Here is a 17362-nt window from a genome sequence, read left to right as displayed (position 1 = left end):
TACACAGCATATGTGTTGTGTGTTCTCATTGGGCGGTTGCGCTACAGTGAGGGCGAGGGTAGCGGGTTGGTGAGGCCGGGAGGAGCGTCGTTGGTATTGAAGATACAAGGGTATCAGGGCAGAGAGGGAAGTAGACACGACGCCATCACGGTCTACCACGCAGCAGAACACTTCTTCGGGTCTCATCTACACAATTATCATGTCTGTCGCAAAGTCCGCTGCCACCAAAATCGACTGGTCAAAGATCATTCCACAGTTAGGTCTTACTGGCCAAACCGCTTCCTCCCTTACCGCCTTCAAGAAGAGAAACGACGAAGCCAAGTCCGCTTTGTACGTGTTGAAGAGCCAACCAACCGAGGTTGCATTTGACAACTACTCCAAGTTAAAGAACACGGAAATCGTTTCCAAGATCAAGTCTGATGTGTCCTCCTTCACCGCGTCCACCATCGACTTATCTAAGCAATTGAACGTCATCAAGGCTTTTGAAGTCAAGGCTATCGAAAACGCAAAGAAAACCGAATCCTTAGTCTTGGCTGAATTAGCCAACTTAGAAAAGACCCTTGACAACATTGAATCCGCAAGACCATTCGAACAATTGACTGTCGATGATGTCGTCAAGGCTAGACCAGATGTCGAGGACAAGGTCTCCGACATGGTTTCCAAGGGTAGATTTGAAGTTCCTGGCTACAAGGAGAAGTTCGGTGACTTGGTTATCATGTAAGATTCAAGTGCAGAGTTTAGTTACGCCTACGATCTTCATTTATTTATTTATTCCTATTTATTTGTTAAATGCAGCCAGTTATGTTATATTCACGATAAAATTGTTAGATGCAAAGAGGTGACGACAGCCGTAGTAGCTCAGAAGTAGCTCAGAAGTAGGGCAGTTAGTTTTGTATCTTTTCTGCATTTCACATGCAACATGGGCTTTCAGTGTAGTCTGTTTTCTTGGGGCCTGACGTGGGAGCCATCTGCATGAATGATGCACGTTTTTTTCCTCCCTCCTTACACGAATGTTTTCCTGACCTGCATCTTTCCCCTTGAAACTCACGTCTGCTAGTATGTCATCCCCGAATCAATTATTATCCGACAGGTTTCTGTCTGCTCTCGCTGTGGAGAAAAGGGAGGACTATGAAACTACCCACCAGTTACTTTCAACAACGCCTCCGAAAGTATTGGCACGGAATGGATTGGCAATTCTCAATCTTGTGATTGAAAACATCAGGAAGAGCATAGGGGGAAAACTCATACTGGAGTTAGCACTAGACGGTGCAATATCTGGCCCGTCAGACTCTAAGTCGGATAAACCGAACAAGCTAACTAAAGCAGGAAGGTCGGCCAAGTCTACCAAATCTGTTAGATCTGGCTCAAAAAATCTCAAGAACTCGTCCAAGCAAAGTGGCCACCAGCTATCGAATGGTGATTTCAGAACAGGAGACATTGTTAGAATTGATACGAACCCAAGTGGGAACCAGGCTTCCATCGTGAAAAAGCTACAGAATTCATCGAAGAACGAGGACACCGAAAACCTTGAAACGGAGCAAAAACCACTGGAAGGCGTGATAACTTCATCATCAAATGCGAAGATATGTGTTGCACTGACCAATGCAGGACAAGATGCTGCTGGAAAGGATGACTCGAACGCTGATCGTGCGTGGGAGTTGCAATCCTCTGGTAAACGTGTTTGGATAGTCAAAGTCAGTAACGAATCAACATACAGAAGAATGGAATCCACCCTTAGAAAGCTATCCGAATTTTCATTGGAATCTATTTCTTCAACTCAGGAATATGCCCCTCCAATTGTTCAATATTTATTGGGTACCAAAGAGTATTTTCTCCCATCCTCCACCGAGCTCTCAAATATCGACAAAGTTGTAACCTTCAAAAACAAAAACCTCAATGACTCACAGCAAAATGCAATAAAATTTGGCCTTGTGTCACCGTTGACTATAGTTCATGGTCCTCCCGGGACGGGAAAAACTTCTACCTTGGTCGAGTACATAATACAACACCTTGAGCTGTTCCCTGACAAGAGAATATTGATTACTGCACCATCAAATATTGCCGCTGATACGATAATTGAAAGATTGTCAAACTATTTTCAGAATGATGATAGCAAATTGGTGAGAATAGGTCATCCTGCACGTATATTAGCATCGACAAGAAAACATTCACTTGATTTCCTTGCCTCACAGGTAGGTGGAGAAGAATTAGATGATCTAACAAATGATTTATCTAAACTCGAGAAAGAAGTACGGAAACCAAGGACAAGTAAACATTATGTTGATAGGAAAGAGTTGTGGAGAGAAATCAAGGATCTCAATAAAGAGTTTAGGTTCAGAAGCAAAAAATGTGTTCGTGACGTTCTTATTGGGGCCAAAGTGGTTGTGGCCACTCTACATGGTTCTGGCTCGTGGGAAATTGTTGGAAATCTATATAACTTTGACAAGACAACAACCAACCTCAAAGGGTTTGGCAAAGGATTCTTTCATACTGTCATAATCGATGAAGTATCTCAAGCTTTGGAGCCTGCATGCTGGATACCTATTATTAACCATTGTCCGGACAAGTTGGTTCTTGCAGGTGACAATAAGCAGCTTCCTCCTACTATCCACGTTAGGAAAGATGACACCACCAACAAACGTGCTTTTGATACTCTTTCTCAATCTTTGTTTGACCGTGTTGTTCGAACTTACGGAGGAATTGAACAAGAAATTCCATTCATCAAGTTCTTAGATATACAGTACCGCATGTGTGAGAAATGTATGGAGTTCCCTAGCAATGAATGGTATAAGGGAAAATTGAGGGCTGCCGACTCAGTAAAGGATTGCAGAGTCATTGACTTGATAAAAAAGCATAGACTTGAGTTTGCAAAAGAACAATCCAGTGCTCATTCAGGTAAGCATGGTAAGGTTAAAGATCGGAAGAAAAAAAACAAGAGAGACGACGTATACGACTCTTCTGCTCTCGAGGAAACAATTGAAAATCTTGATATTGAAGAAGATTTAGAGGAGCAGAGCGACCTAGTGGAGCAAGTAATATGGTTTGATACGCAAGGTGGATCCTGCCCGGAGTCTGTCGAAGAATCTTCCGATATCTCAGGAAAACTATTGGGTGTTGGAGGTTCCAAGTATAATATTGGAGAATGCTACGCTGTCCAACGACATATTGCTGCGTTGATTAGTTTGGGCGTCAAAGAAGAGGAAATTGGTGTCATTGCTCCGTATAGTGCTCAGGTTGCGAGATTGAGATCGCTTGTATGGACTGGAAGTTTAGGTTTGGATGAGGATGACAATACAAGCCAACAAGATACCTTGCAAGATGAGATATCTGTGTTTCCTGGGATCGAAATTAGCACTGTTGATGGTTTCCAAGGGAGAGAAAAGGAAATTATTATTTTATCCCTTGTTCGATCGAATTTCGGGGACTTTGGTGACTCGAAGAATAGCAATTGGGAGTCTGCCGATGTTGGATTTTTGTCTGACTTTAGAAGGTTGAATGTTTCTATCACACGTTGCAAGAAACAGCTTGCAATAGTTGGTGATATGGAAACGTTAGAGCAGAGTGGAATCAAAATGCTCAAAGACTGGACAGAATGGTGTTCTGAAAAAGCCGACATCAGATATCTGGATATCTAATAGCAGCTATTAAATTAATGTACATATGAATCTACTATACTGTATAACCTATTCGTCCTTGTTGAAAATACTGATGACGATCTCGGTGTCACCTGTAACAACACTTCCAAGCTTTGGATTGATGGTCAATATTCTTGGGACAATTTGCTTGCTTATCAATTCGTCGTTGGCTATCCTTATCGGATGAACCGGTGGTATTCTTCCGCCAGTGCCAAAAAACGCACTTAAGTTCCATGCTAAAGTCGAGCCGTCTCCACTTCCAGAAAGGCACCAACACCCATCTGGTGTTACATCCACGCTTCCACTCCTGGCAGCGTCATCGCTTTGAGAAGAGATAGCAAATGGGGTTACCCCAGACAATGTTCCTGCAACGCCAAGTTTAATGGTATCGATGACAATTTTATCATGACCTGGCGGATCTAGAATGAGCAAGCCTTTATCTGCCCAAACAATTTTCTCTATTCTTTCCGAAGGGCAGTTCGCCACTTCGATTTTGCCAATGATGCCGATGGGGAAAGACTCTAGGGGAACCAGATACACTGTTGACTTATTCTGATGCCATATAGCAAGAATAGTACCAGATCTGTCTAATGCGATTATAGGGCTGTCGCCCATGTTCGCCAAACACGCGTAGCATTTATCTGATCTTGAGTCCCATGCTCTAACTGTACCGTCTGCAGATGCGGAGTAGAATGCATCGAGACCGAACGCAGAGGAAGGTGAAGACACTGTGGAGGTGACCTGCTTAGTGTGTGCCTGGAAGTATCTGATGAAGGAGTTTGTGTTGAGGTCTAAAAATCGGAGAGCGTTGTTTGCTGCGTCGTCCGAGCTCGCTGGTATGGTTGAGGCAATTACACACGAAGTTGGCACTGAGTGTGTTGCTGTTCGTAGGGTGAAGATGGCGTTTGAACACCCATATTTCTTTGAGTAGGTGGTCTTGAAGGACCGTGCACGGAGCGAGTCGAAAAGTTGGAGGGATCCGTTTGGCGAGGTGGTGATAAAGAAAGACCCTTGCGGATTGTGCGATACGCTTGTGTAAGGAACTTGTGGAGAGGCTGCGGTCGGCAAACTGGATGAAGAGGAGAGGGAGAACAACTTTACCGGATGTAGTGTTCCCATCACCGTGTCATTTAGGGGTGTTGAGATCGACGGGAGCGAGGTGATGGACGAAGACAGCGCCAATGCGCCTGCCGAAGAGCTGGTCGATGCTGCAGAGGATGCCATGTTCTCAGTGGTAGAGTCGCTTACGTGGTCCCTAGAGTCGTTCATGCGGAGCTCCAGACAGGAACGACGGCCGAAGGATCATGAAGACAACAGACAAGCCATTCTGTTTTCCAGGCTGTGCGCTCAGTTGTGGATTTGCGATTCTCGCGAGCGAAGCAGAGGGAAACAGAGTGAGGGAGACAGGGACAGAGGATAGTGGGAAGATAAGATAGAGAGGGTGGTGTCACGACGGGAGGAATGGGAGATGAACGGAGCAACAGAACAGGCTTCCCCGAGTAAAGCTGACAGAAGAAACAATGGGGGTATGTACCGAGTCGATGTTGAGGGAGAAAGAGAAGCGAAGAGCGAGGAACGGAATACTGACATGAAGCACGTCAAACCCACGGCACGAGCCGCCGGGGATACTTTTGTTGTGCAGTTTCTTTCGCCAGGATACTTATTCCATGTCGGAGTTGACCTTGTGCTTGCGTCGATGGTGCTTGCCGGGATCAAGCTTGTGACGGGCTACGAGCTTTCGCCCCACAGCGTGGCGCACACGGAGAACGCCATTTCGTTTGTGAAGCGGTACCTCCAGCTGGGGGAGTGGCTGTTCCAGCACGCATGCAGCAGGGCGGTGAAGTCGCCGAGCTTCAAGCGGGTGAACTGGAAGGAGATGAGCCAGTCGTTCAGTTCGAACTTCCTTGGCAGCACCATGCGGCTCATGGACGACTTCCAGAAGGCGTTCGACAAGTCAACCGGGGCCCCAGGCGCCCGGAAGATCGAGGAGCTCTAAGCCCTGGGAGAAGACTGCCCTTCTGTATACTGCCCGCCTTTATAGAAGTACGTGAAGGCCGAACCTACTTTCTGCACGCGGTTGTCCCCTTTCATTAGGATGCAGGAGAGCCAGTTCCTGTTTCTCATCAGTGGGGGACGCACATCGAGCACCAGCCCTGGGGGCGGGGCCAGCGGGAGTTGTCCGCCGGCCTGCCGCCGGGTCTGTTCTTCTAATGGAGCTGCGGGAGCTCTCTCCCGGAGCTTAAGGCGAAGAACGACAGCGTTAGAGTAAAATGTTAAGAATGGAGTGGGTTGTATAAACGACGGGAAGGGGGAGGACGGGGCGGCACTGCGGCCCGTCCTTATATACAGAAGGCCCTCAGGGCCCCACTTGGGTCTACTTGTCGTGCTCAAGCGGAATCAAGGCGTGCGCCGCGTCCAACAGCTCGGCCAGCTCGCCCGTCTGGCTCATGTTCGTGATGATGTCGCAGCCCCCGACAAACTCGTCGTTCACGTAGAGCTGCGGAATCGTCGGCCACTCCGAGTACTCCTTGATGCCCTGTCTCAACTCCGGGTCCTCCAACACGTTGTACGCCGCAAACTTCGCCGGGTCCACGCCTTGCTGGCCCAACAGCTGGATCGTTGCCCTCGAGAACCCGCACGCAGGCGCCTCCGGCGTGCCCTTCATGAAGAGCACCACAGGCGCCGAGTGTACCGCCTCGTCGATCGCCTTTTTCGTCTCGTCCGACAGCAACCGCAGCTGCTGAGCACGCAGGGCAAAACCCACTGCTGGTCCACCGCTGCGGCCGACACGCATGCTCTTCGAAAGCATAGAGAAACGGGAAGCAAACATCGTTGTGGTTTAGATACTGTCTGTTCTTACCCACGAGCCCTGCACCCTGCTACCCCATCTGCCAGTGCCTTTGCCTTCTCCTCTTCTTGCCCCCCTCCGTCCCTCTTGTCGTCACCACCTCCCCTCCTGCCCCCTCGCCTTCTCCCTCGCCGGCTCCAAAACGCCCACCTTCTGCTTACGTAACATACCCGCCACGCATGCGCCCAGCCTCCGGGCCCCGCACCGCCCGGGCCTTCATCCCCGCCACGGCCACTTATCGCCTCGGGCGCCAGCAGCGCAGCGCACCGCACGATAGGCACCAGGGACCCAGCCAGCACGACGGCACTACGGCAGTGGGCGTCGTGGGGGGGGGACCATTGCCGGGGCGGGTGGCGGCTTCGGGAAGTGCGGCGGCAGAAGAGTGTGCACGACAGGTAGGAGGAGAGAACACGCCGCTACTGGGTTCGAGGAAAGCACAGACAACCGTGGCGACAAGAAAAGGCGTATCTTGGATACTTGCGACACAGTTTTTCACCTAGAGAAGGGTGGAAAGATAAAAAAAAAAGGCACCGCCAGATATCCGACGCAGGCTGCACGGGAAGAACCAGCACCGTCACCGCCAGCGCCGCCGCCAGCCGAGAAAGACAGAGTCACACGCCGTATCCGCTACACGCAGAACAGCATCTGCCGCCGCCGTCCGCTCGCAAACCCTCGTGCCCGGCTATATTCCACTCTCACGTTGCGAACTTTCTGTTCGGGCGTTAATAATAGCGATTGTCCCACAGGTTCTGGCCTGCTGCACCTGGGATCGCCAGTTTCCATCAGCTCTCCAGCACCAGCTACCGCCGGCCAGCCAGATAGATATACCGGCCTGTTTCCAGGGAGACCCGCTACCGCTGCAACCCCTCCGTGATTGCCCCCCCACTCTCTACCCCCCACCCGCCTAGTTTTTTCCCTCGCAAGTGAGAGTGAGTGTGGTGTGGTGTGTACCCGGGCATAAAAAGTCACCTCCAACGCCGGAACTCCGTCTTGTCCCGTACCGTGCATGAAGACACACTATCACACTGGAGAAAAATAGAAGTGTGCACAAGAAGCCACATTGCACCATCCTGCACAGCTGCTTCTCCCCGTTTCCTTCTGCTGTGCCCCAATTACCATTCCACTTTACCACAGGCCCCGTCCTTGCACTGCAACACCACTTTCGTTAATCAGACCAGTCCTCCCGACACCGTTGCCTCTTGCAAGACATGGATACCTCCGACTACACAGACCTGCTGGATATCACCGACATCCTCAATGCAGACCCGCACACGCTGCTTTCGTTCACGGACGAGAACACGACCCTGAAAAGCTACACCGAGGACCAGCAGCCCAGCCACAGCCACAACCAGAACTTCAACCGCACCCTAACAGAACCAGAAGCGTTTCAGAACTACGACGCTTTCTACTACAGCCCGCAGTCGGCGTCGTCCATCGAGCCAACCAGGTTGAACAACGGTGTGCCCCAGGCGGTGAACATGAATGCCAACGCAGATAAAAGTGTTCTGGACGAAATCGCAGAGTCGAAAGAATTGGACGAACTCGCCCAGTACTTGACTGACCATCCGCAGCGCAATGATTACGCAAGTGATATCACCAACCAGGACGACTCGCCAGACAACGCTAACGCTCCCCTCACGACCAACTGGTACAAAAACATATACACTCACATGAACAATCACATCTCGTTCACCACAGATGACGTCCCTTTCCAACACTCCACGAAAAGCTCCCCGGGCTCTCCGGAGGCGTCGAACATCATCGACGAGCAATTGATGACGGAAATCGATAGCCTCATCAACAAAAACGTCTTGATCGACGACATGAACTCTCCCAACACCCCGAATACCGAGCGTTTTTTTGAGCATCACACCCAAGCCTTCGCTCCGCCAACTCTGCTTCTACCGGACAGAGCTGGCAAACCCGGAAGCGCCAGGACAAACACTGGCAGCATCAACAACAACAACAATAACAACACTTTCCACAACCCGCACAACAGCAACAGCAACAGCAACGGCACTGGTCTGCATCATAACCACCAGCTTGTCAAGAAGCCGTCGGTGAAAAGACTTCCGTCGAACGTGTCGCAGTCGCCCACCACGAAACGACTGGCGAGATCGCCGTCGAAAACAGAGCTGTTCACCGGGATGGCACAAACCGCGGCCGTGTTGGCGACAAACTCGTCTTCGAGCAAAAACCTGGCCAGCCTCCAGAGGCACGAGAGCGCAAGAGCCGCCGCCAGGGCTGTTGGAAACACGTTTGAGAACCTCTCCTCGAGGGCGGTGGCCCGGCCCACACAGACCAAGACCCGCAGCAAGCCGGGCAGCGGCGGCAGCGTGGGCGGCAACGGCAGGACGAGGCTCTCGAACGCAAGGTCGCATCCGAACTTGAAGGCGCAGGCTGCCGCCAAGTCGAGAAACACCCACCCGGACCCGCCGACGCCGTACACGAAGTCGCCCTCGATGAACTCCATCTTCGACATCGACACCATGACACTGGCGTCGTCGCCCTCGTTCCTCGAGTCGCCGCTGCGCGTGTCGAGGCTGAAGTCTGCCAAGGTCAAGCCGTCCTCGTCCTCCATATACTCGTCTGCCACGTCTGCGTCTGTGCGCACCAACGTGTCGAACGGCTCGTGCACGTCCAAGTCGTCCCGCGGCTCCGGCACCTTTGACCAGTACTCGCAGCTCCCGGGGTCGTCCGAGACCTTGGAGACCATTGTGTCCATGGACACCACTGCGTCCAACGACAAGGACAGCCAGCACCAGTTGACAAACTACACGTCTTCCAACAGACTCGCCAGCTCGACCTCGCACCCGAACCTCACGTACCAGTCCTCGTTGCCACCGCCGCCCCCACTGCCGCTGCAGATGGGCTCGTTCGGCAGCACCCTGAGCACCAAGACCGACTCCAGCACCGCCAGTCCGACCTGTGCGGTCTACACGTCGACCCCGTCCCCCATTGCTGGCTCCTCCAACATCATGTTCACGCCTCCAAACCTCCTCACCCCGAACGCGGCCAACAACTACCTCAACCTCACCCGCGCTCAGTCCATCTCCTCGTCCACGGAGCTGGACTTTGCTGCCCCTGGCGCCAGCCCGCTCACCCCGGTCACCAAGACCGCCATCAAGTTCGAGCAGCTCTCCACCTCCTCGCCCCACGCCCCCAAACTATCCGTGTGGAGGACCAGCCCCGACGCGAAGCGCGAGCGCGAGAGAGCCCAGTCCGTGTCGCTCAACCCCGACAGGCGGCACTACATCAACACCACCAAGTTCACCAACAACTTCATCGAGGAGCCCATCAGCTACCGCAGCCACAAGCCCCACGCCCACAAGCCCCACGCCCACAAGCCCCACCCCCACACCCACTCCTCCTCCGCTGCCACCTCCTTCGCTGCCGTCGCCGTCGCTGCCGCTCCCCCGCGGCTCAAAAATCCAAGCCACGCGTCTAGGAACTCCGTGCACTCCGTGCACTCCAGCACCTCCACAAACTCCACCATCTCCACCATCTCCAACCCGTCCACGCACGACGACCGCGACCCCCGCCCCGACACCAAGAAGCCCGCCACCCCCGCCACCAAACACAGCAAGTCTTCCAAGGACGCGGCCTTCAAGAACCTGATCACCACCTTCAACAAGAAGGAGCCCGAGTGCTACAAGCCCAAGGTCTACTCCAACATGATGCAGGGCCTGGTGGAGTTTCAGGTCAAGATGGGCAAGTCTGCCAAGACCGCTGGCCCACGCGCCCCGCGCACCCGCCGATGACCGCCCTGCCCGCCTTTGGCCTTGTTTTTCTCCGTGTATAACCCCATATAGTGCGTACCCCTGGTAACCTACTGCATCCGGCACCCCCTGCGCTGCGGCCCGCACCGACGCGTCGCTTCCGCGCCACGTTTTATGCCGCCTGCGGCGCAGCGCTGCGCCCGCGCCACGCACCGCCCACGTCAGCGCAGATCCCTGGTGGGTCGGCGACGGCGGGCACGGTGTTTGCGCGGCAGGCGCAGGCGCAGACGCAGGCGGCGCTGCATCGCACGCTGGTGGTCGGGGCGCAGGAGGCAGAGGCAGGTAGACGGGGAGCAGTTTCAGGCACAGGTGTTAAGGTTCGTCATTGTTCCTGGCCGGGGCGGGCGGCAGGCGGCCCGTTGGCGGACAGACAGTGCAGACCCAGCAGGCAAGGCTCCACACACGAGACACCGCACCGTGCTGCTTCTCCCTGCTTCGTGTTTGACCACCGGCAACGCCGTCGCCTGCCACACACACACACACACACACACGCGAGACGTATATAGGTAGAGCCTGTTCCGCACCAACGTTCCCCGCCAGCCTTCCAGACCCCAATGCCACCAGTGTGAGACACCATGGCACAGACAAACGCTAACTCTGAGATGGACCTCTCCGGGAACCCCATGGCCTCCATGCTGATGCCCACCCACCCAGGCGGCGGCGCCGCCGCCGCCACGCAGGACGACCAGGAGCTGGTCGACCTGCAGACGCAGCAGGCCGCCGCCCCGACGGACGCAGGCGGGTCGCTGTCGTCGGCAGTGACCGCTGCCGTGCAGCAGGGCCAGAGCACCGACTTCGTGAAGAAGCTCTTCCAGATGTTGGAGGAGAACCGGTTCAGCAGCATCGTGCGCTGGACAGACTCGGGCGACTCGTTCATGATCAGCGACACCAACGAGTTCACCAAGGAGGTGCTCCCCTGCTACTTCAAGCACAGCAACTTCTCCAGCTTTGTCAGGCAGTTGAACAAGTACGACTTCCACAAGGTGAAGCTGTCGCAGGAAATCAGACAGCGATATCAGTTGGAAAACGTGTGGGAGTTCAAGCACCCGGACTTCAACCGCTTCGACAAGAGCTCCTTGGAAAACATCAAGCGCAAGGTCCCGGCGAAGAAGGAGCAGACTGACACCGTCGCTGCCGCCAACTGCGTCCCCATCACGTCCTACCGCAAGCTGGAGGACCGCGTCAGCTTTCTCGAGAAGGAAAACGTCTCCTTGAACTCCAGCATCAACAACATGAGCGTCTCCTTGAACAAGCTGAACCAGAAGTACAACACCCTGGTATCCAACCTCCTCACCTCCAAGGACATTGACATGTCCTTCTCCAGATCCATCCAGATCTTGTCCAAGGGCTTGGTGCAGCTCGGGGTCCAGCTTCCGGCCATAGAGCTCCCGCACTTGGACTACCTAGCCGACACCTCCGACACACTCTCCTCTCTCAATACCCACAACAGCAGCTCGGCCGCCAACCCGCACCCGGCCGCCCATCCGCCCGTCAACGGCCAAATAGCAACAAACACTGGCCCCCATCTGAACAACATGGGCAATTTCAACAACCACAGTGCTTCCGCCATTAATAATGCCCCACCACCTACTCAAAACAACCAGCTGAGCGATTCGCATACTGGATCAAACAGAAGAAGCAGCCAAAACAGCCTCGCAGGAGGGAAAATGATGGACGTGGAAATCAAGCAAGAGGAGGAGGTCGCCGAGCCTGAACTGAAACCCACTCCAACCAATTCAGCGTTGAACCCGCAGGCCAGACTACTGAACAGGCCGCAAGGCTCGGCATTGCATGTCTTGCTTGTCGAGGATGATGACGTCTGCATCCAGCTATGTAGGAAGTTCCTCATGAAATACGGATGCACAGTAGTGGTGGTCACGGATGGATTGAGTGCCATCTCTGCTGTCGAACAGGTGAAGTTTGATCTAGTCCTAATGGACATTGTCATGCCCAATTTGGATGGTGCCTCGGCCACTTCTGTCATCAGGTCTTTCGATAAAGATACCCCGATCATTGCAATGACCGGTAACTACCAGAGAAATGATCTCGTCACGTACTTGAATCATGGCATGACCGACATCCTAGCAAAGCCTTTTACCAAGGACGACCTTTACATGATTCTAGAGAAGCACAAGATGGACCGGAAGTTGAACTTCACCAACAAAAGTCCCGATGATGATATTTCCAGCCGCCAAGCGCAATTGACACAGCCGCAGCCTCCCATTCACCAGCATCCGAGTATGCCCTCACTGACATCCCAAGCACCGACACCACATGTCCAGCTATCAGCACAGCAATCGTCCACCCAACTGCCTCAAACTACGGTTGATGGTCAAACCCTGGTGCTAGCTTCCCAAACCAACAGCGGTCAGAGCAACCCAGAATCGTCAAATACACCCTCCGGTGGCATGACAAGAAATCCTGCTTTAAAGTCTGTACAACCTTTTGACAATGATACAGTCAACAGTAGCAGCAACAACAACAGCAACAACAATAATACCACTCCTGCTAATACGGCAAATACCAACAACATTGCTAACATCGAAAACAATGGAAATGTCAGCAACACCAATCAGAATTATAATTCCGACGCCACCAATAACAGCATCAGCAACGGCAACCCAAGCAGCAACAACAGTGAAGGTGGAAACAAGCTGGTTCCACTGGGGGATCAACTCGTGTCATCCAACTTGCCGCCCCTCAACGAAAGGAGAATTACACAGGCTCGGCTTGTAAAGAAGTACGGTAACAGTCTTCTTAACTCCGCATCTTCCATGTCCGCTGGTCAAATGGTTCAGGAGATGGAGCTAAATGTCGCCAACATCCCCAATGTCCATGACGACTTGCTAACGCCAACGTTGCTGGAGTCTCCTGGTCTAACTCCAGATGCAGGAATGCCTGGCGACGTCGGGGATTCCCTTTCGGCAGCAGCCGCTGTGGAGGCTGTCACGGGAGTCACTCCTGCCGGTCACCAGGCTGGAATGAGTCTGGGAAACCAACCGCCTAACGTCACTGCTTCTGCTTCAGATGCACTGAATGCCGCGGAGATGGACATATCCGGGGTGAACGATGCGGAATTCGGCGATATGTTCAAAAGAAGAAGAGTTATGTAAGATTACAGAAAAGGACGGTTATTGTGGAATAATTAGCGTGCGTATTCGTCTGTGTACCTATGTGTATAAATATGTATGATGATTCGTCAATGTATAAATGTTAACGTATTGATACATTTTCCTCTACAATGGAAAATATCGATGATTGGAAGGGAACTGGTAACATTGCGGAACATCCGTGCACATGCTCTCCCCATACTTTTACCGAGGCGGCTATGATTAATTTAGTCGTGATAGCGAGGAAAAGAAAGGAAGAGACAGATTTGAAAAATCACGATTGTGATGACTCTGACAGGAACAGAGTGTATCGTCTCGGAAAAGGTAACTAGAAAGATCCTTTGGTCAAAGAGCTTCTTTTCGGTTGTAAGCGAAAAACAACAAAAGTATACACAGAATAAGCACCCACTATGTTTGGCATTTCCAGAAGATCAATGAGCCACGGGCTTTTACGTGCTGTACAGAGATACTCACACACGTTGGCACTCTTGGAGACTTCGGGCTCTAAAGTCACACCAAGCTCGTTGTCTGCACTCACAGCAGCCAAGGAAATCAAAAAGCCAATTACTGCGTTACTGCTTGGTCCAGATGCTGCAAGTGCAGCTCCAAGCGTTGCTGAGCTTGAAGGGATTGAAAAAGTTTTAGTGCAATCCGATGAACGTTACGAACACTATCTACCAGAGCAAGTTGCACCATTAGTTGTTTCGTTAATAAAGGGTGAAAATGACAAGGTTAAAGACGTCTCATCTTTTGTTGTTGCAGCAAGTGCAATGGGTAAAGGTGTCATTCCAAGAGCTGCTGCTGTTCTTGACGTCCAACCAATTTCCGATGTCATCAAGGTTATTGATCCAAATACGTTTGTAAGACCAACCTACGCAGGTAATGCCATACTAACGGTGAAGACAGCTGATAAGATAGTAATGACTTCTGTTCGTGGCTCTGCATTCCCTGCCACTGAGGAAAAGTCTGCTTCCGCTGCTCCTATTGAAGAAATAGCACCGATCGATGCCGATTGTAAGACTACTTGGGTCAGTGAACAACTAATGAAAAGTGATAAACCGGATTTATCATCTGCCAAAATCGTCGTCAGTGGTGGACGTGCTTTGAAGGACAAGGAGCATTTTGACAGCTTGTTAAACCCACTTGCAACCAAGCTTGGTGCTGCTATCGGTGCATCACGTGCTGCCGTCGATGACGGATACTGTGACAACTCTTTACAGGTGGGGCAAACCGGTAAGATTATTGCACCAGATCTCTATATTGCTATCGGTATCAGCGGGGCGATCCAGCACTTGGCCGGTATGAAGGATTCCAAGGTCATTGTTGCCATCAATAAGGACGAAGAATCCCCAATTTTCAAAATCGCCGACGTAGGTCTGGTTGGAGATCTGTTCACCATCGTTCCTGAACTTACCGAAAAGTTATGATTGATGTTATGATACACTATTATATTTATATACATACATGTATACATAGAAATGAGTAGTATACGCCATGGATATACGTTTAGGATGAAAATTTCTATTACCTGTTTCCCCACTGCCCCAATCCCCTTCGCCTCGTCGTTGCCCTTTCTAAGGCCTTCTTTTGCTCTTTTCTTTCCTTCTACTCCTTTTACTCTCTCTCTCCCCCCTTCTTCTAGTCTTTGATACTAGTATTTCTGCTTGTAATTGATAGTAGAATAGTACTCCACCTTTGCTTGGAAATATCACTCTAGTAAAATACCGCTCATTCCGTTAATTCGTAAATAGAGATGTCCGAATCTAAAAACACCGTTAAGCCATGGTCAAGATCTGACGAAATGGAACAGCAACAATGGGTTGCCACCAAGTACGAACAAAGACCAGCGTTGGCTGCATTGACAGGGATGATTGCCTCCAGCCCAATTCCAAAAATCTTTGCGTCCAATGCTGTTCCTTTCCTGATGTGGAGGGAGCAGGGCCAAGAGAGGAAGGTAGAAAGCAGAAAGGTTCCTGAAAACTAGTTAGCCATAACTATCCTCTTATTTTTTCTTCCTTGGAGGTTGAATAACTTCTATAGATTACATCTATAGTTTTGGGTTTGTAAGATGAATACAAATATACGATACAAACAAAGAGTAACGAGGGAAAAAGAAACACGTATTTGTGTACAATGGCGTTGTCTTTTTCTTTTGTTTTCTAAAAACGTCGTAATACGGATTGTACGATAAACAGTGGCATAATACAGATTTTATACATGTCGAGTATAAAGAGTACCGAATATTTTTTCTAGAGTCTGGTTGTTGCTTGATCATGGGACACTGAATAGGGAGAAGTTTCTGACAATGTTAGGACCATATTCGTCATAGTCTCTCTTTGTGTGACAGTAACTCTTGAATTCGGAGGTCTGGGCCATCAAAGAGCCACCGAACCAAACGGCATTTCTCTGTCTCTTATGTGATATGACTTGCACTTGGACACCGCTTGACTTGGCGCCACTTAATCTCTCGCTTGCCTCGACTCTTTCGTTCACCATTGTCTTCAAGTCTCTCTGCAAACGTCTGCCAAAGTCCTTGAACATTGTTGAGCCTCCACTTAGGACGATGTTTTTGTAAAGGTTTTTACGCACATCAATTGGAGAGGCCTGGATGACCTGGTCGACAATGACAGGCAATGGGGTGAGGAAGTCACTGGAACAGATTTCCGGGTTAAAGAAGATCTCTGGTGCCAAAAACCTCTCGTAACCGACGTCGACCTCAATTTTCTTGTGGGACACCGTGTCCAGGACGTACTTGGCAAACATCTCTGGGTCGTTGTCGTATTTCCTGAACTCCTTGACGATGTCGGGACACACGTAGCAGAACTTCTGTTTGATCTGTTCTGCTGTGCGTAAAGACGAGTCTGCCTCGCCACGCTCTCTGAGCATTGTCTGGATGAAGCTTGTGATATCTCTACCGGCAATCGGGATGTTTTTGATGGCGCTGCCAATGACATACCCTTCGGCGACCGGTATGACGTGGGTGACACCGTCACCGGAGTCGATGACCGTACCGGTCAACGATCTGTCGACGACCTTGCTGCTCGTCCAGGAGGCGGCCAAAGCCAACACGGCCTGGACGGCGATGTAGAGGCCTGCGCAGTTGAAGCTCTCAAACATGATTTCGGCGGTGTTTTCTCTGTTTTCGGGCGGGTTGAGCGGAGGCTCGGTCAAGAGGAAGTAGTGGTCCTCCGGCTCGCACTTCAAGTACTTGAAGATCGACGTTTCCCAGAACCGCTCCATCTGATCCCAGTTCTCGATCTGCCCGTGTCTGATCGGGTAGCTCAACGAGTACGAGGGACCCTTGGCGGCCTCGAGCGCGTAGTCGCCGATGTAGAAGTCCAAATCCGCCATGTCTCTGTTGCCGTGGATCGAGTTTGACTTCGACCCGGCCCCGGCGCCTCCGCCAATCGACCCGGCTCCGCCGGCCCCTGCACCAGACCCGGACGACAAGAAGGACGGCTTCGAAGGCGCCATGGGTTTCGAGCCTCCCGTGGAGAGGTTCCGCGTGGCAATGGCTGTCGGGAACACCCAGGAGGGCGAGTCGTTACCGGCGAACCCCAACTTGGTGAACCCGGTACCGTTATCCATCACCACAGCAGGCGTGTTTATGCTGGACATTGTGTGTGTGTGGACGTGTGTGTGTTTGTGTGTGTGTTTGTGGAGCTGTCTGTGGCCGGTCTGTGCTACCTGCTGTGCCAATTGCGCCCGTGCTCAGCTTCCTGCGTCTGCTTCAAGCCGCCAGCCAGCAGCTTCTTTTCTGGTTCTCTCCCTCCTTCACCGTACCTCTCCTGCTCTCCTCAACAATACTGAGGGAGAACCACCAGCTCCTCGCTCTTGTCCCCTTTCGGACGGACAACATTTCAATATGTCGCAACGCGACACTTTTCTTCGTCGTAACAAATTTTAAATTGGAAAACCTTTTTAAGCCGATCGACGCGCCGATCGACGCGTCGATCGGCGTAAAATTGGACGTTTTGCGTCGATCGGCCT

At 51.7% G+C, this 17362-nt stretch overlaps 10 protein-coding genes across 10 annotated transcripts; 7 read left to right on the top strand and 3 right to left on the bottom strand.

Annotated features, from left to right (window-relative positions):
* Positions 1-199: 199 nt before the first annotated feature.
* Positions 200-721, top strand: PICMEDRAFT_11387 (hypothetical protein; the record flags this gene model as incomplete). The annotated part of the gene is made up of 1 exon (XM_019159783.1): positions 200-721. The coding sequence occupies one exon, from the start codon at positions 200-202 to the stop codon at positions 719-721; it is 522 nt and encodes a 173-aa protein (XP_019017496.1).
* Positions 722-1058: 337 nt separating this feature from the next.
* PICMEDRAFT_33711 (hypothetical protein) lies at positions 1059-3635 on the top strand (the record flags this gene model as incomplete). Its single annotated transcript, XM_019162838.1, has 4 exons — positions 1059-1282; positions 1427-2863; positions 3017-3254; positions 3324-3635. The coding sequence occupies 4 exons, from the start codon at positions 1059-1061 to the stop codon at positions 3633-3635; spliced, it is 2211 nt and encodes a 736-aa protein (XP_019017495.1).
* Positions 3636-3683: 48 nt separating this feature from the next.
* PICMEDRAFT_72457 (hypothetical protein) lies at positions 3684-4904 on the bottom strand (the record flags this gene model as incomplete). The annotated part of the gene is made up of 1 exon (XM_019164204.1): positions 3684-4904. One exon carries the CDS (start codon positions 4902-4904, stop codon positions 3684-3686), a length of 1221 nt encoding a protein of 406 aa, XP_019017494.1.
* A 319-nt stretch (positions 4905-5223) lies between these two features.
* PICMEDRAFT_72456 (hypothetical protein) lies at positions 5224-5631 on the top strand (the record flags this gene model as incomplete). The annotated part of the gene is made up of 1 exon (XM_019164203.1): positions 5224-5631. The coding sequence occupies one exon, from the start codon at positions 5224-5226 to the stop codon at positions 5629-5631; it is 408 nt and encodes a 135-aa protein (XP_019017493.1).
* A 378-nt stretch (positions 5632-6009) lies between these two features.
* Positions 6010-6465, bottom strand: PICMEDRAFT_72455 (hypothetical protein; the record flags this gene model as incomplete). The annotated part of the gene is made up of 1 exon (XM_019164202.1): positions 6010-6465. One exon carries the CDS (start codon positions 6463-6465, stop codon positions 6010-6012), a length of 456 nt encoding a protein of 151 aa, XP_019017492.1.
* A 98-nt stretch (positions 6466-6563) lies between these two features.
* On the top strand, positions 6564-7046 carry PICMEDRAFT_129048 (hypothetical protein). The gene has a single exon (XM_019159985.1). It carries the CDS (start codon positions 6663-6665, stop codon positions 6981-6983), a length of 321 nt encoding a protein of 106 aa, XP_019017491.1. The 5' UTR covers positions 6564-6662; the 3' UTR covers positions 6984-7046.
* A 545-nt stretch (positions 7047-7591) lies between these two features.
* Positions 7592-10633, top strand: PICMEDRAFT_129016 (hypothetical protein). The gene is made up of 2 exons (XM_019159984.1): positions 7592-10390; positions 10496-10633. The coding sequence occupies exon 1, from the start codon at positions 7692-7694 to the stop codon at positions 10242-10244; it is 2553 nt and encodes an 850-aa protein (XP_019017490.1). The 5' UTR covers positions 7592-7691; the 3' UTR covers positions 10245-10390; positions 10496-10633.
* A 10-nt stretch (positions 10634-10643) lies between these two features.
* PICMEDRAFT_16269 (hypothetical protein) lies at positions 10644-13479 on the top strand. The gene has a single exon (XM_019161144.1). It carries the CDS (start codon positions 10838-10840, stop codon positions 13373-13375), a length of 2538 nt encoding a protein of 845 aa, XP_019017489.1. The 5' UTR covers positions 10644-10837; the 3' UTR covers positions 13376-13479.
* A 327-nt stretch (positions 13480-13806) lies between these two features.
* Positions 13807-14799, top strand: PICMEDRAFT_33630 (hypothetical protein; the record flags this gene model as incomplete). Its single annotated transcript, XM_019162832.1, has 1 exon — positions 13807-14799. The coding sequence occupies one exon, from the start codon at positions 13807-13809 to the stop codon at positions 14797-14799; it is 993 nt and encodes a 330-aa protein (XP_019017488.1).
* A 737-nt stretch (positions 14800-15536) lies between these two features.
* Positions 15537-17093, bottom strand: PICMEDRAFT_16267 (hypothetical protein). The gene has a single exon (XM_019161143.1). It carries the CDS (start codon positions 16988-16990, stop codon positions 15644-15646), a length of 1347 nt encoding a protein of 448 aa, XP_019017487.1. The 5' UTR covers positions 16991-17093; the 3' UTR covers positions 15537-15643.
* Between the last annotated feature and the right edge of the window lie 269 nt (positions 17094-17362).

Source organism: Pichia membranifaciens, assembly GCF_001661235.1.
Source record: "Pichia membranifaciens NRRL Y-2026 unplaced genomic scaffold PICMEscaffold_3, whole genome shotgun sequence".
NCBI classification, from domain to species: Eukaryota; Fungi; Ascomycota; class Pichiomycetes; order Pichiales; family Pichiaceae; genus Pichia; species Pichia membranifaciens.
Note: the sequence above shows the minus strand (reverse complement) of the source record. Positions and strands in the feature narration are given on the sequence as shown.

What these genes read in the sequence shown, in the direction of transcription:
- PICMEDRAFT_129048 (XM_019159985.1), top strand. Translation starts at nt 6,663, where the DNA reads ATGCGCCCAGCCTCCGGGCCCCGCACCGCCCGGGCCTTCATCCCCGCC.
- PICMEDRAFT_129016 (XM_019159984.1), top strand. Translation starts at nt 7,692, where the DNA reads ATGGATACCTCCGACTACACAGACCTGCTGGATATCACCGACATCCTC.
- PICMEDRAFT_16269 (XM_019161144.1), top strand. Translation starts at nt 10,838, where the DNA reads ATGGCACAGACAAACGCTAACTCTGAGATGGACCTCTCCGGGAACCCC.
- PICMEDRAFT_16267 (XM_019161143.1), bottom strand. Translation starts at nt 16,990, where the DNA reads ATGTCCAGCATAAACACGCCTGCTGTGGTGATGGATAACGGTACCGGG.